The 15,059-nt window shown below is 34.0% G+C and overlaps 1 protein-coding gene across 2 annotated transcripts; it reads right to left on the bottom strand.

Moving 5' to 3' along the window:
* Window positions 1–9,475: 9,475 nt before the first annotated feature.
* Window positions 9,476–14,040, bottom strand: LOC127083228 (protein DESIGUAL 2). 2 transcript variants are annotated; one of them, XM_051023526.1, is made up of 4 exons: window positions 13,846–14,040; window positions 13,555–13,760; window positions 13,104–13,356; window positions 9,476–9,819 (listed from the first exon to the last, which is right to left on the bottom strand). In XM_051023526.1, the coding sequence occupies exons 1-3, from the start codon at window positions 13,942–13,944 to the stop codon at window positions 13,134–13,136; spliced, it is 528 nt and encodes a 175-aa protein (XP_050879483.1). In that variant the 5' UTR covers window positions 13,945–14,040; the 3' UTR covers window positions 9,476–9,819; window positions 13,104–13,133. The 2 variants fall into 2 exon arrangements, with proteins under 2 accessions (XP_050879483.1, XP_050879475.1); XM_051023518.1 differs by lacking the exon at window positions 9,476–9,819 and having other exon boundaries at window positions 12,904–13,356.
* Window positions 14,041–15,059: the final 1,019 nt, after the last annotated feature.

The raw sequence follows: 15,059 nt of genomic DNA, 5'->3' as shown, positions 1-15,059 counted from the left end.
TCTGGTTAATGCTTTGATGACACCACGCGGAAGCCAAATCTTTCCTCAAGTAAACATGAGGAGCATCAGGACATCCAAAGTGTCGCATCAACCGTAGCCATCATTTTGACCATTCCAGTATACGCCGGATAGTCGCGATGATCTTTTGCTACTTACCTAAGGTACACTAGATCCGGGTGTAGGATCTTTCACTCAAGCATAAAATACCCAAGCAATCCCTTAAAAGTAAATCAGACAATGTAAATAAGTGATCTTGTTTTTTAAGGTAACCTCTCTTTTTAAGGTATCCCCAGCAGAGTCGCCAGTTCTGTCATACGGTGAACTGACTTTATGTGTTTTGCTTTGGAAAGCAAATGTCGCGGATAGCAAGAGTCGCCACCGACTTTTCTTTTATCCAATAAGGAAAGGTGGAAAAGAACAGGAAAGACCTTAATTAGATTTTGGGTTCGGGAGGTACATTGTACAAAGGGAAGGTGTTAGCACCCTTTGTATCCATGGTTATCCATGGGCTCTTAATTGCTTGATCATTTATGTTTGTCTGGAAAAAGTGGTTGTGCATTGTTTAGAAAGTGTTTTAAAAAGAGAATTTAACTTTGTAATGATTCTTGTATGAATGTATACAAAGTGGTTATCTCGTTTAGTTTTGAAAGTTGTTTAGAAAAATATAACTCGGTAATGATTCTAGCATGAATGTATACCAAGTGGTGATTTTCTAAAAGATGTTTTGAAAAGGTGTGAGGTGTGAAAAGTATTTCGATTTGTGAATAAGCAATTAAGAGTTATACCTACCCAAGGTCTTGATGGGCATTTCCTATCCTTGTGAGGGTAAAACCGTCCTTATTATTGAGAAATAAGTAGTTTTATCCTTTGGATGTAAAAGGGTCATCGTAGGGTCATCGATTGGTCATTGAAAGCAACGGTTGTAAGGATACCTTAGCATTCGAAGGGACTATCATCATTTAACCGTAGGCTACACCGAAGGGTCATCGAGGGACAAAATCATATATTCGAAGGCAACATCCGAGGGACTATGATTTATTTGATAGGGACATGATGATTTAATCGAAGGGTCTTTACTAAGCGTATCCCCACATTCGCGGGACATGACCATAATACCGTAATACCGTAAAGCAACAAAGAGAGGTCCAAGATCACATATTCAAAGGCCGTATTTTACAATCAATTAGGTAATTAGGAGGAATCCCCACATTAAAATTAATACATTAAGATCAATTAAGCAATTTAGGGTGGATCTTCGCCATAAAATTAATACATTAAAATCAATTGAGTAATTCAGGGTGAACCTCCACAAGGGTACCCCACAAATAAAGTGGGATACCTAACAAGCAATCTTTTCCTGGGATATGTGAACCTTTACAAAACTCAACAAAACATGTCAGAACACCAAATCAGGGTGCAATCGAGGATTACACCAAAAAAAAAAGATCACAACAGTAAATAGGGTCGGGTAAATGATGCATGGCTATGATAAAACATGAGTGAAAAATCAGAACAGAAAAGTCAGCTACTGTCACGTTCGCTCCTGCCTCGCCTAGCGAAGGCTTAGCGAATACTCGCTGCATGCTCGCTTAGCGATGTGCTAGCGAGCGGCTGCGGATTCTGGTTTTGATATCAGTACAATTTCAACCAATTTTATGCCTTATGGCTTTCATTACAGCAATTATATGGTTAATCATTTAAGGTATTCAGGTACATACTAAAATTCACATGCCAAACTTAAGATATTTTCATAAATTTAATCATAATGCCATATGCAAATTAAGAACATAAGGCAGTAATAGCAATGTAAACCTGTTTGCAACTGAATTGCGACTTCGAATCGGCAAATCGGATTGAATTGGGCAGAGGTAAACCTTGATGCCGCCGAGTTCCTTCAGGGTTTGCCTCCCGTGAGTGTTAGGGTTTGCTTGCTAGGGTTCTCCTTTCTCCGTTTTCGTTCTCCTCCTTTTCGTGACTGAAGTGTCGGTATTTATAGTGATTGTGGTGACCTAATGGGCTCAGAATGAAGCCCAAAAATTCTGATGTTCGCAAGCTTCGCTAGGCGAGCGTGTAACGAAGGTTCGCTAGGCGAAGGAGTTGCTCGCCTAGCGAGCAGGCCAGTTTGGGCCATTTTCTGGATTGGGTCTTTAGTGAGCTGGGCTTTTGTTCCTTTAAGGTCAGTGCCTTGCAGAATAAGTTGGAGTGCTTCGAGAAATGTTTTGCAAGATTAATGGCAAATTTTGGGGTATGACACATTTGGTCGTGATATGAACGTCCCCTTCTCCACTTGTTTTGGGTAGCCAACAATGTTTTTGTCGATTGACACAAAGCTTTTGCTAAAATTGACCAACAAACAAACATTTTCTATCCAAAACTACGTAAGACTTGAGTTCACTATTGCACTCGGAGATACATAGGAGCAAGATTTATAAACCTGGTTAGGCCCTTTTATAAAAAAACATAGGTTTAGTCCCTTTCGTTGCAAAATCCAAAAATATTTTCTCTTTTCTTTTGATCCCATTCTTATTTTCCCTTTTAATAACTCGAGAAGCCTAACATTTCAAGCTAATACTAACACACACAACTAACCTAATGGTTCTCGTTGAGTACAACGGACGTGAGGGATGCTAATACATTCCCCTTGCGTAATCGACTCCTGAACCCTGCTATTGGTTGCGACGGCCGTAATCATTGTCGTTTTTTCTTGGGCTTTATCAATATTTCCCCTTTCCACTTTTAGGAATAAATAAAGTTCGGTGGAGAATTTGTTCAGTCCATTATACGAGCGTGCGATTGCGCTTCGCTAAGTCTTGTTCTCATTTTTCGAGGTACGACAGACATTAATTCCCATCATATTCTGAGGTAGGAAAATCAAGTGGCAGACGCTTTGGCGATATTATCCTTAATGTACCAAGTTCGTTTCTATAATGAAGCCCTGCTCATCCAAATAGAGCGAAGATATAAGCTAGTGCATTGTCAATCAGTTGAAGAAGAAGCCGATGGTAAGCCTTGGTTTCCTGACATCAAAAGCTATATGAAAAATCAAGAGTATCTAGCGAATGTTACAGATCTAGATAAGAAAACTTTAATTAAGTTAGCATCCAAATTCTTCATGTGTAACAATATGATGTACAAGAGAAACCACAACATAGTTCTGCCTAGATGTGTGGATAGTCATGAAGCAACTATGTTAGTCAGAGAGGTTCATGAAGGATCCTTTGGAGCACATGTTAATGCATATGCCATGGCAAAGAAGATATTGAGAGCTGGTTATTATTGGTTGACAATGGAATCTAATTATTTCATTTATGCCATAAAGTGCCATAAATTCCAAATTTATGCTGACAAAGTGCATGTGTCTCCAACGCCACTGAATATTTTGATATCGTCTTGGCATTTCTCAATGTGGGCCATTGATATGATTGGCGTCATAGAGCCTAAAGCTTCCAATGGTCACCATTTTAACCTGATCGCCATTTATTACTTCATCAAATGGGTATAAGTTAATTCCTACACCAACATGACGAGTCAAGTGGTCGCCACTTTCTCAAGAAGTAGATAATATGTCACTATGGAGTTCCAAGCAAGATCATCACTGATAATGGGTCAAACCTAAATAGAAAAACGATGAAAGAGTTATGCAAGAGATTAAAAATTGAGCACCATAATTTTTTCCCATATTGTCCAAAGAAGAATGGCGTCGTTGAATCTGCCAACGAAAACATTAAGAATATCCTGCAGAAGATGGTGAAGGCTTATAAGGATTGACACGAAATGCTAACTTTCACACTGCATGGATATCAAACATCAGTTTGTACTTCAACAAGAGCAACCCCATTTTCCTTTGTATATAGGATGGAAGAAATTCCCCCAATCGAAGTAGAGGTACCCTCAATGAGAATCTTGATGGAGACCAAGCTAGAGGAAGTTGAATATGCCCAGAACAGATTTGACCAACTGAACCTCATAGACGAGAAGCGTATGACCGCTCAGTGCCATATACAGTTGTACCAGAAAAGGCTTAAGAGGGTGTTTGATAAGAAATTACGTCCTCGAGACTTCATAGAAGGAGATCTTATGCTCAAGAAGGTATTGCCCGTACACAAGGATTCACGCGGTAAGTAGACTCCTAATTATGAAGGTTCATACGTTGTAAAAAAAACCTTCTCCGAAGGAGCTCTATTTCTTACAACTATGGATGCTGAAGAGTTTTCGCACCCTGTCAACTCTGATGCAGTCAAAAAATACTATGCCTAACAAAAGCCTACTAAGTAGAAAACTCGAAAGGGAAACTTAGGAAAAAAATGGGTATCCCAGTGGACTGAAAACCCGAAAGGACGGTTCAGGAAAAAGTTGGGGATAAATACAAAAAATATAGCTCGCAAAATTGAAAACTTGAAAGGGTGACTTATGAAAAAAGGAGCGTCCATGGTGGACTTAAAACCCGAAAGGGAAGTCGAGGAAAAAATTAGGGACAAAAGGAAACAAATTCATCAAGCAAGACTAATCGACACAAAAGAGCCAAAAGTGGAAATATATCCAGCTACTCCCTTCAGAAGAAAGGTTTTGTGGAGTCATGGTTAATAGGGATAGTAGTGGTTATTGTGATTCAATGTAAACTCTTTCCCATTGTCATTTTCAAATTTGTAACAATCCATGGAGTTATACCATTTGTATACTAGCATTCTATGAATAAATACAAATTTGCATATCAATGGCTATCATTCATGTTTTTCTCTATTTTTCTTTGTTATGCAAAATGTCATTTATTTGTTAATAATGAAGTTTTAAATTTAAAAAGAATTTTAAACATATTGAAAAAACACAAATTGCTTTGATATGTGTGAGGTTGCAAAAGAACTCATGGATCACCATAACAAGAATCTCCATGGAGAAACAACCCTTCAATCCTCCAAAAGGATCCCCTTGGCCAGTTACCACTGTCAAGCTGACAGATTCTTCTCTGACTGCAACTTTCACAAATATTTGGTTTAATTCTTAGTGTTGAGGAATCAGAACCTCGATAAACAACCTCTATAAACTCCCAGTCTACATAGGTTCAACATTTTGCATATCATGATCATTCATATATCATGTATAAAAGCAAATTAAAATTATGCATAGCCCGAAGTGTGCTTCGTGCTCATTTTGCATTGACCCATGTCTTGTTGTTGATTATATTTCTCTTGACCTTAAAGTCCAATTTTATTTGGCCCCCTTAAACAAGTTTCCAGTTTTCACAAGCATCCTCAAAGTCTAATTTTATTTTGCACCCTTAAACCATTGTCCGGTTTTAGTAGGCATAAACTACAGCGCTGTCTGGCAACCTCCATTGAAGCCAATATATATTACAGATGCCTACAGGTAAAGTCCAACACTGTATGGCAATTTATTTTCAAAGTTTAGCGTCGTCTGACAGTTTATCTTTAAAGTCCAACGCCGTTCGGGATTATTATTCTTTCTACACTTAATTAGTACCTTAATCATCACCATTTTGAATGGAAACTCCATTTATTCAAATCAAGAGTTTAAAGTGTTCTTGAACTTCCATGAGCAAAAGTGATTAACTGTGATTTAATTTTCGTTTATTTATTTTTTTTATAGTTTTTTTTGCAGTATTCTTATTACACTTAATTAGTACCTTAACCATCACCATTTTGCATGGAAACACCATTGATTCAAAATCAAGAGTTTAAAGTATTCTTGAACCTCCATGAAGAAAAATGATTAAATGTGATTTAATTTGTGTTCATTTAATTTTCTTTGCATTACTATTCTTGTTACATTTAATTAGTATATTAATCAACACTATTTTGTATGGAAACTTCATTGATTCAAAATCAAGGGTTTAAAGTGTTCTTGAACCTCCATAAATAAAAAGGGTAATTGATGTTTGTTTTACATAAATAATGTATCCAATAGTTTCCCAGCATCACCCCCGAGCATGAGTCCATGGTTCGTTTATCATGAGGGTGGATAAAATGACTGAATCAAGCAAATATATGTTGCTGCATTTTTGTTGATTTTTCGATTTTTTGTTGTTTATTTGGTGATTCTAAATATATAATTATGTTCGTGAGATCGAGTAGATAAATTTTCATATTTCTTTGCTTAATTCCGTGAAAATTTGAGAAAATTATAGTGTTTTTACGTTTTCGTTGGAACCATTTTCTTCCATTTTTGTTGCCACAGGAATAGTAATCAAATATGAGATTGGGGAATATGAAGTCTCCCTCACACCCCCTGATTGCTTAGCGCACCCATGCGGGGCCCCCTTTCTTTGAGTCTAGAGCATTTTCCTAGCTATATCTCCAATTTTTATTATATTTTTGTCTTTTGTATATTTATTTATTTATTTATTTTTCTCTTTTATTTCTTTTAGTTTTTTTAAGGCTTAATTCATCTTTTAGTCCCTCAAGTTAATTTATGGTTTCTATTTAGTCCCTCAATTCAAAAATGTTACAATATAGTCCTTTAAGATACCTCTGTTAGACTTATATGTCCCTTATGTTAAATTATAGTGGAAAAACGTCAAAAAACGCCAATGTGGCATAGTGAATTAGTGACATGGCATATTGTTATTGTTGTTTCAGTTATTAATACGCATGTTGTTACTGTTGTTTCAATTAGTTCATACTTTTAGAAACATAATGTCAAAACACTAGTTCATACTTCACATTGCCTGAAACCTTAACTGTTGCGAAGAAGAAGAAAAAGAAGAAATTGTCTGAAACCCTAGCTGTTGCGAAGAAGAAGAAATTGAAGAAGAAATCAAAGACGTAACTCATTAACTTTCACCTTTGTTCATTTCCAATCTAAGGTACGTTTATGTGCTTACTATTTTAAAAATCAAACCTTTAACATTTTCTCCTACTTCGAAGATTCACTTCTGCATTTTCTTTTACATTATTAGGTCATGAGTGATATGTTTGAGTGTGTTATCCATCACGAGGGCGTGTTTTTTGAGTTTAACAAATTAGGTTACGATGGGTTAGAGGAGGTTTGGCAAGTTGACCCTGATTTCTGGAGTTATTTTGAGGTGTTGGGTGGGTTAAAGGATTTAGGGTACTCAAAAGTGGAGAGTTTATGGTATTATGATGCAATGGATGATAATGGGCTAGTGTTGTTGAAAGATGATGCATGAACAAATATAATGAAAATGATTACATTGATCAATGGGAATGTACATATATATGTCATGCATCCAGTTTTTGGGGAAGAGTAAATATTGTCTCTAGAAAACAGTGTAGGACCCAATGATGTAGAATAAGACAAATTGGAAGATGACACCTTGGATGATTTGAATAATGGTGTAAAATGAACTTTTGATGATTTGGGGAATTTTGAATATTTGAATAATCTAGGTGACAAGTTTGATGAAGGAAGGACCACTGATATATAAGATACAACTACAGTTGACCAAGAAGATTCATTTGAGAATGTTAATTTAGATGAGATCATTGAGGGAATTTACCAAAAAGATTCATGTCATGATGTTAGTTTGAAGGGGGGTGTTGTGTTTGAGGATGCAATAATGGATATTACTTTAGAGGGGACCACTGATTATATGCTATGTGATCAAGAAGCTGATATATTGGATGGTACACCGTATCTGATACGTGTTCAAAAAGATTTAGTAGCTGAGAGACTTATTTGTAACCAAGCTGAAGATGAGGGTATGGAGTGTAATGAAGAAGATGAAGATGGTGGTAGTGAAAATAACAGTGATTTGAAAGTGAACTGGAGCAAATCAAGGTTTAGAACTAGTCCAAGGTGTGATACTTTGATGAACAACATTTCATAGGCATTCAACTCAGTATTTGTAGCAGCAAGAGCCAAGCCTATTATGACTATGATTGAAGAGATAAGAGTGTACTTGATGTAAAGGTGGGAGTCCAACAGACAAAAGATTTGTAAACTTGATGATAACATTCTATCAAATATAAAAACGAAGCTGGAAATGGAATCACAAAGAACAAACAATTGGATTGTTAGGTAATGCTTCGTATTTGTTTGAGACATTAACAATTGACTTGATATATCATTGACTTCATAATTGTTTTCTGCATTTGTAATATGCGTGTAGGTGAATTTGACTATGATGTTAGGCATATATCATTCAATAGAGAAAAGTTTGTTGTTAATTTATCAAAGCATGAATGTTCATGTAGAAGGTGGATGCTGACAGAGCTGCCATGCTGTCATGCAATTTCATTTATGAAAGATCAGCATTTAGAAGTTGATGATTTTGTGCCTAAATATTACAAACAGGAGTGCTATGAGGCTTGTTATGCACTAGAAATTTATCAAGTCAATGGGGAATCTCTTTGGACAACCTAGTAGACCCAAGAAAAAAAGGAACAAGGAGACTGGAGAACAAGTTAGAAATGAGTCACATCTCAAACGAGTAAAGTTTGGTATCAGATGCAGTCAATTCCATAAGGATGGTCACAAAAAGGCCACATGAAAGCTGCCTACAACTTCAACTCAGCCTACCCCAACTGCTGCTGCTATTGGGCCTAGCCCAATTGTTGTTGCTGCTACTGAGCCTAGCCCAACTGCTGCTATTCAGCCTACCCCAACTGTTGTTGCTACTCAACCTACTCCAACTACTGCTACTGCTACTCAGCCTACTCCAATTGCTGCTTTGAGTCATCCATCACTGCCTTCTACTTCAAGTCAGCCATCACTGCCTTCTACTTCAAGTCAGCCAACATCAACTGGAGGTTCAACTTAACAACCACCAAAAAAGAAAAGGAGACTTCAAAAAGGCCTAAAACATGTTCTTAGTCAACCCTAATACTTATGCTTTATTCTTAATCACTTTTATTGGTTCTGTTATGTAACATATGACTTATAATGCCTATTTTATTGTTTATGACTTATGCCTTGTAATGCCATGTTTGTTGGTTGTGTTCTGTAACATATGGCTAACAATGCCTATTTTGTATTTTTCTGACTTATGGCTTATAATGCCACTTTTGTAATGACTTCTAATGCAATCTTATGTTATGATTTATAAAGAAACCTTTGGTTATGAATTATGGTTATATGGATCACATAGGTGTTCATTAGAAACAAAATTACAAAATTATGTATCTGTCAACATTGTTATCACTTATGATTATGTTCTGATATGCTCTGAGATGCTTATTTGTAATGGCTTATAATGCAACCTTATGTTCTGTCAACAAAATTATGGTTATGTCGACATTGTCACTAATAACATAATGACAAATTCATTTAATTCATAAACTCATTACACAAAATCACATTGGTTCTGAAATGTTCATTGGAAACAAAAATAACATTTCACTAACAACATCATGACAATTTCTTTTCATTCATAAACATATTACTCAGAGATACATTTCATGACGATACACATAAAAGACAGTGATTTCATAGATTGATAAAATCCAAACCTAAAAATACATTGGTACAAATACAACGTTCAACACTAAGCTCAATATTCCAACCATAATGGACACTTTCAACAATCCTCTAGTCTGACTGATTTCATTCTTCAATTTGTACACTTTCTTCTTTTTCCTTTGAATCTTCAGATCCCTTTCATCAATAATATCGTCATCTAACCATTTGAAATAATTGCATCCCTTATGCATATGATTTCTGTAATTTCTACAACCCCCAAATTTCCCCCCAAAATTTACATTGTTTTTGTCACCCACAGTACGAATGACACTTTCTTTTTCGCAAAAACACTCCCTCATCTTGCTTCTACGGATTACCGACCCAATTGTTCCAATAGAAGCAATGCTTGACAACTTCGACATTGGAGAAGATGAAGTTTAAAACCTGGAAACAAATTGAGGAAGAAGGTAAGCGCAAGAGTTTTTTTTCATGATGGGATTGAGGAACAAAGTAAACACAAGAGGAGGTTTAATTTTTACACGATGGGATTGAGGAAGACAATAAACACAAGAATGTTTAACATAACCTAGACTCTAATGCAGACAACCTTAAATAATAGTTTTTTAAATAATTTTGATGAGTCATTAAACAGTTGGCACGTAACATTGACAAAAACTAACGTTTTCACAGCTAAACTAACGAAAGGGGCCAACATCGTTAACAAAACTAATACTACGGGAGCAAACTGTAACGAAGTTTTATTAAGCGACTAAAGCGAAACTTAAAATTAACTTATCGGACCTATGGACTAATTATGCCATTTTTTTAATTCTTTTACCTATTGTATTGATAGTGTGCCCTTTCACTTTTATTATTTCTTTTATCTCTTTTTTATGACTTTGTTTTTTAGTTTCTTTTATTGTATTTTTAAGTTTATGCATAATTGTGAATTCAAAAAGTTAAAATGACCCTTAAAACTAATCTTTCAAAAATACTAAAATCAAAGTTGTTTGATCAACATCAAGTACATTTTTTTAAATCATACCAAAACATTTCTAAACCCAAATCAATCGCTTAACATCTATTAACCTTCACAAATAAAATCAATTCTTTGAAAAAAAATCATATTGGTCAACACCAAGCCCTTTTATTTAATAAGCACATAAAATCAATTCAAAACCATTTTCATAATGAAATTCATCCCTCAACGCAAATAAAACCTCGATCAACATCGAGTTTCTTTTCGTAATTAAATTCAAAATGATTAATTTATACTTTGATCATTTCAAACAAGAATGGAATAAAAAGACTACCTGGGTGAAAGGTCCAGTCATAGTCCTGAGTATTAGACCTAAGTAGTAATTGCTTGTAAGTCATAAATACCTCGTCTTTCACTAAAACTCGAATACGTCTCCTTTTTCGCAATAAAACGGAAAGAAAAAGACTACCAGGGTGAAATGTCCATTCATAGTCCCGAACGCTAAGCCCAATTAGTAATTGGTTACAAGCTCAAGTGTTCGTCTTTCATTTAAAACACTTGTAAATACTCAAACATTTTCGCAAACAAATTGAAAGAAAAAGACTACATGGATGAAAGCTCCAGTCATAGTCCTGAGTATTAGACCCAAGTGATAATCGCTTTTAAGTCATGAATACTCGTCTTTCAAGTCTAAAACATATCGAAACACATCAAAATCTTTTTCTCGCCGCCGTGCGATCGTTCAAACTCTTTTTCAAATGAAAGGTATTTTGTCTCGAGACGATGCAAGACAACGCTTCGTCCACTTATATGTGTGAGTAAGCTAGCGATGTTTCTCACAAATATTGATTTGTAAATCCATTTTTCCATGAAGTAAACATTCACTTCTCTACTTGTTATGGATAGCAAGCAATATTGTTCCATCGATTGAGACAAAAATAGTTTTCGCTAAAATCGACCAACAAAGAAATATTTTCTATCCAGAACTACGAATCCTTTAGTTCCTCATTGTACCAGAGGATACGTGGGAGCGAGACCGACAATCTCATCTAACACATTAATAAAAAACTTTTCTGCATCCCTTTTCTTTTCTTTTACATCTTTCATAATTCGGAGAACAATTAACATAAGCTAACATTCAATCACACGTTTAACTAAAAGGTTCCCGTTGAGTACAATAGATGTGAGGGATACTAATACTTTTCCCTTATGTAATCGACTCCCGAATTCAAATATGGTTGCGACGACCTCGTAGAGGAATTGCTAAAAAATGTTTGCTACATAATTATCATGAATTATTTATGGACAACTACCGTAATACATTACAAGCTAATTTTATAAGATTGAATTATGTCTCACCCAAATTCTAAGATAATATTAAAGTTTTATTTAAAATCCGTTAGATTATCTGTTACTAAGTTTTCACTATTGCAACACTCACCCTTTATAGCTAATTCTTAGGGTCAATAGTGTTGGGCGTAAGGAAGTATTTTAAAAGTCTCACATAACATAAGACAATATATGAAGTGTATATCTATTTATAAGTGGAGACAATCCTCACATTACAAACCAAAAGATTAAGTTAAACTCTTTTAAAAATCTAAGGTGGTATCAAAGTCTGATTAAAGATATGTTGAATCATCTGCTATTGGGTTTTCACTATCGAGTTATCCACCATTTATATTCATGCATCAAGTTAAAATTTTTCACCTTATTACTATCAGTTTTGTAAGATTGAGTTATATTCTACCAAAATTCTAAGATGGTTTGGACACTTAACACAATCAATCAAATAAGTTTTACATGTCTGTTATCGTTTTTCCGCTCTCGAGTCACTAACCAAAAAAGTCAAATGTATCAAACAAAGTCAAACTTGCTTATAATAGTGATCGAGATGTGTATATCCGGACAACAAATTCAATGTGTTCACTTTAAAAACCGATTTTGTAAGACTGAATTTGATCTGTCCCAAATTCTAAGATGATTGAGATTCTTAACACAATCAATCAATTAAAGTGATATACATTTTTATGGTTTTTTAGGTTTCCTCTAATTTTTTATATATACTTTTTAGATAATAGCCTAATCTTTAACACTAAACTTTTTAAAATTCGTTTAAACATTTATAATTGAAAAAAGTGAAAAGTGTTTTAGTTATTTCTTACTACATATTTGGATTGATTTCTACAGCCCAAAAGCATGTCTAGTTCACTTCAATTTGAAAACTGATTTTTTTTTATTTGATATTTTTCTAAAATCAATTATCCTCTTTCAAAAACAATTTTCTTAAAAGCTACAATTTTTAACTTTTGAGTTTAGTATAATCAATTATATATTTATTATGTTTTATTTGTTACAACTCCTTTTGATTTTCCTTTTTTACCCTCTTTAATTTTCTTTAATTATTTCTTTTTTTATTTGTATTAAAATTTATTATTATTTTATTAATTATACATTCAAAATCAATTTTGATAAAGTATTCAAACAACATTAATTGATAACAACTATTTCTATATTATTATATTCAAACATAAATCAATTATATTAAATTCAATTTTATCAAATTTAATTTTTTCGAAATTAATTTTATCCACAACCAATCTAAACACTTCCTTAGTTGTACATATATCACATATTAAAACGAATAGCGAATAAAATGAGTATAGTTTTAACAATAATAAAAAACTTAACTCTTGGTTAAATAAATTTAATTGGAAAAAAAAGTGTACATTTGATAAGTAGCAATTACCAACGTTTTGGCGAAAATGTGATGATTAAATTAAGTGCGTATTACGGCGGGTCCCAGTGTCTGTTGCCTCTTTTCTTCCCTTCTCATGGCGGTGATAGAAACATAATAAGGAAGAGTGAACAATCCATGTATGAAACACAAAATGCCACCTATGAATAGAAACCTGTGATTAAATATTCCACAATATTTTCTTGACCTTGCGTTTGCTAATGTGCCTATAATCAGCATAGAGAATGCAACTGCTAACACAATCCTGTAAACAACACAAACATTCAACATTTAGTAAAAGTATAATGTTTTATGACAACATTATTGTATTCATCAATCTTTGTACAAAAATCTTAAACAACAGTTGATATTTAAGAAGAAGACTCATCAGAAGATTACATCTAACATAATGTTTCAACTTCCAATTTGAATCCAAGGGAAAGTTATAAATAACATGATTTACCAAGAGAAGATTTGAAAAGCCACTGCCAATTGCCTATTAGCTGTAGCTGATCTGTATTGATCTCTAGACCAAATACAAATGCAACCTCCAAGTAAGTTAGCAATTGCGTGAGCAAGAAGCAAGAGAATAATAGCTGCAACTCCTAGTTTAAATGCTTGATGGCTAGGATATCTACAATCAAATAGCCATATCTTCATTGGTTTCTCCTGTTTTCATATCCCAAAACTAATTAATAAAGAATGGCTTCTGAGACGCGTGCGTGGTAGTGTCACAGACGTAGAGACAAAGTACCTTGTTTTGAGCTGTTTCTGCTTGAATTCCTAGTATGCCTGCAATAATATCCATCACCATGACAAGTATGCAAATAAGGAAGCCATAGTTTTTGGCCATGATGCTTCCTTGATAATGGTTTGTGAAATAAAGAGGTATACAATGTTGATGGTTCTAGACTATTATTTAACAGTGAATTCTTAAGCACTTGCTATGAAAGAATATGAATAAAGTTTGACAGCAAATAGTATGTGTGATCTTTCGGGTGAAAGGTGCTTTAATTTGTCTATACATTTTACTTTATTCTTGTCTTTCCTTTTCCTAGATTCTTTTCATGGGAGTCACGAAAAGAAGAGTATCACTAGCAAAAAAAGAAAAAAGAGAGACTTTCGTATATGTGTTTTTGAACTTGGCCATCCTCAAGTATTTCTTAAGAAATTCTATTTTTGAGATATAAATGATATTTTGCCCACACAAATGTTGTTCTATACTATATAATGATGCCATTTTAGGTTTATTGACAATGATGTTTAGTGTATTTTTATACAATATACACACAAAATCAAGTTGATAACTATGTTGAATGTATTTTTATACCTAATACATATACAATGTTAAACTTTTTAACTATATGTTTCAAATAGAAAACTTATCATATTCATTAGTTATTTATACAAATAAATAAAATTTTAGTATTCAATTCAAAATTATCATAATTTATATTAAGACTATGTACCCAACTTTGAGTCGAAAGTAGCTAAAGAACTTCTTAACCCACACAAACATTACATATTAGAATGATCCATTTGGTTTTTGCTAACGGAGAACGCCATGACATTCTCTGATGAAAATACCAATTCCTACTCTATTTTGAATAGAGAAAAAAGATGCAATGATACTACATTTGATTTTACTTGTCGGCAACTTGCTCGACACAACACAAAATCTTACATGAGGAGAGTGAGAGTGATCATGTTTTAGTTTCTTTGCAGCTTGCCAAGATTGGAGTAAATTAACTCCAATGTTAAGAACCGCCCATGCTATTCAACAACATTGTTCTAAACTATGGCGTTTCTTTGCTTTTAGCACAACAATAAAATATACATTTAGAGGTAAATGAAGCTGTAGAACTTTTATAGAGAAATATGAATAACTTTTCTCCAAGATTGATAATAGTAACTATGTTAAAAGTTCTTTCTATCTTTTTATTTTATTTTAAACTAAAAGATATAACA

This window comes from Lathyrus oleraceus, chromosome 1 (genome assembly GCF_024323335.1).
Source record: "Lathyrus oleraceus cultivar Zhongwan6 chromosome 1, CAAS_Psat_ZW6_1.0, whole genome shotgun sequence".
NCBI lineage: Eukaryota > Viridiplantae > Streptophyta > Magnoliopsida > Fabales > Fabaceae > Lathyrus > Lathyrus oleraceus.
This window is presented reverse-complemented; position numbering and strand designations above follow the sequence as displayed.

Bases quoted from the DNA above. Each gene is read 5' to 3' on its own strand.
- LOC127083228 (XM_051023526.1), bottom strand. From the start codon at position 13,944: ATGGCCAAAAACTATGGCTTCCTTATTTGCATACTTGTCATGGTGATG. The intron at 13,761-13,845 runs GTACTTTGTCTC...ATATGAAAACAG, and splicing joins CAGAAACAGCTCAAAACAAG to GAGAAACCAATGAAGATATG. The intron at 13,357-13,554 runs GTAAATCATGTT...TGTTGTTTACAG, and splicing joins GCTTTTCAAATCTTCTCTTG to GATTGTGTTAGCAGTTGCAT.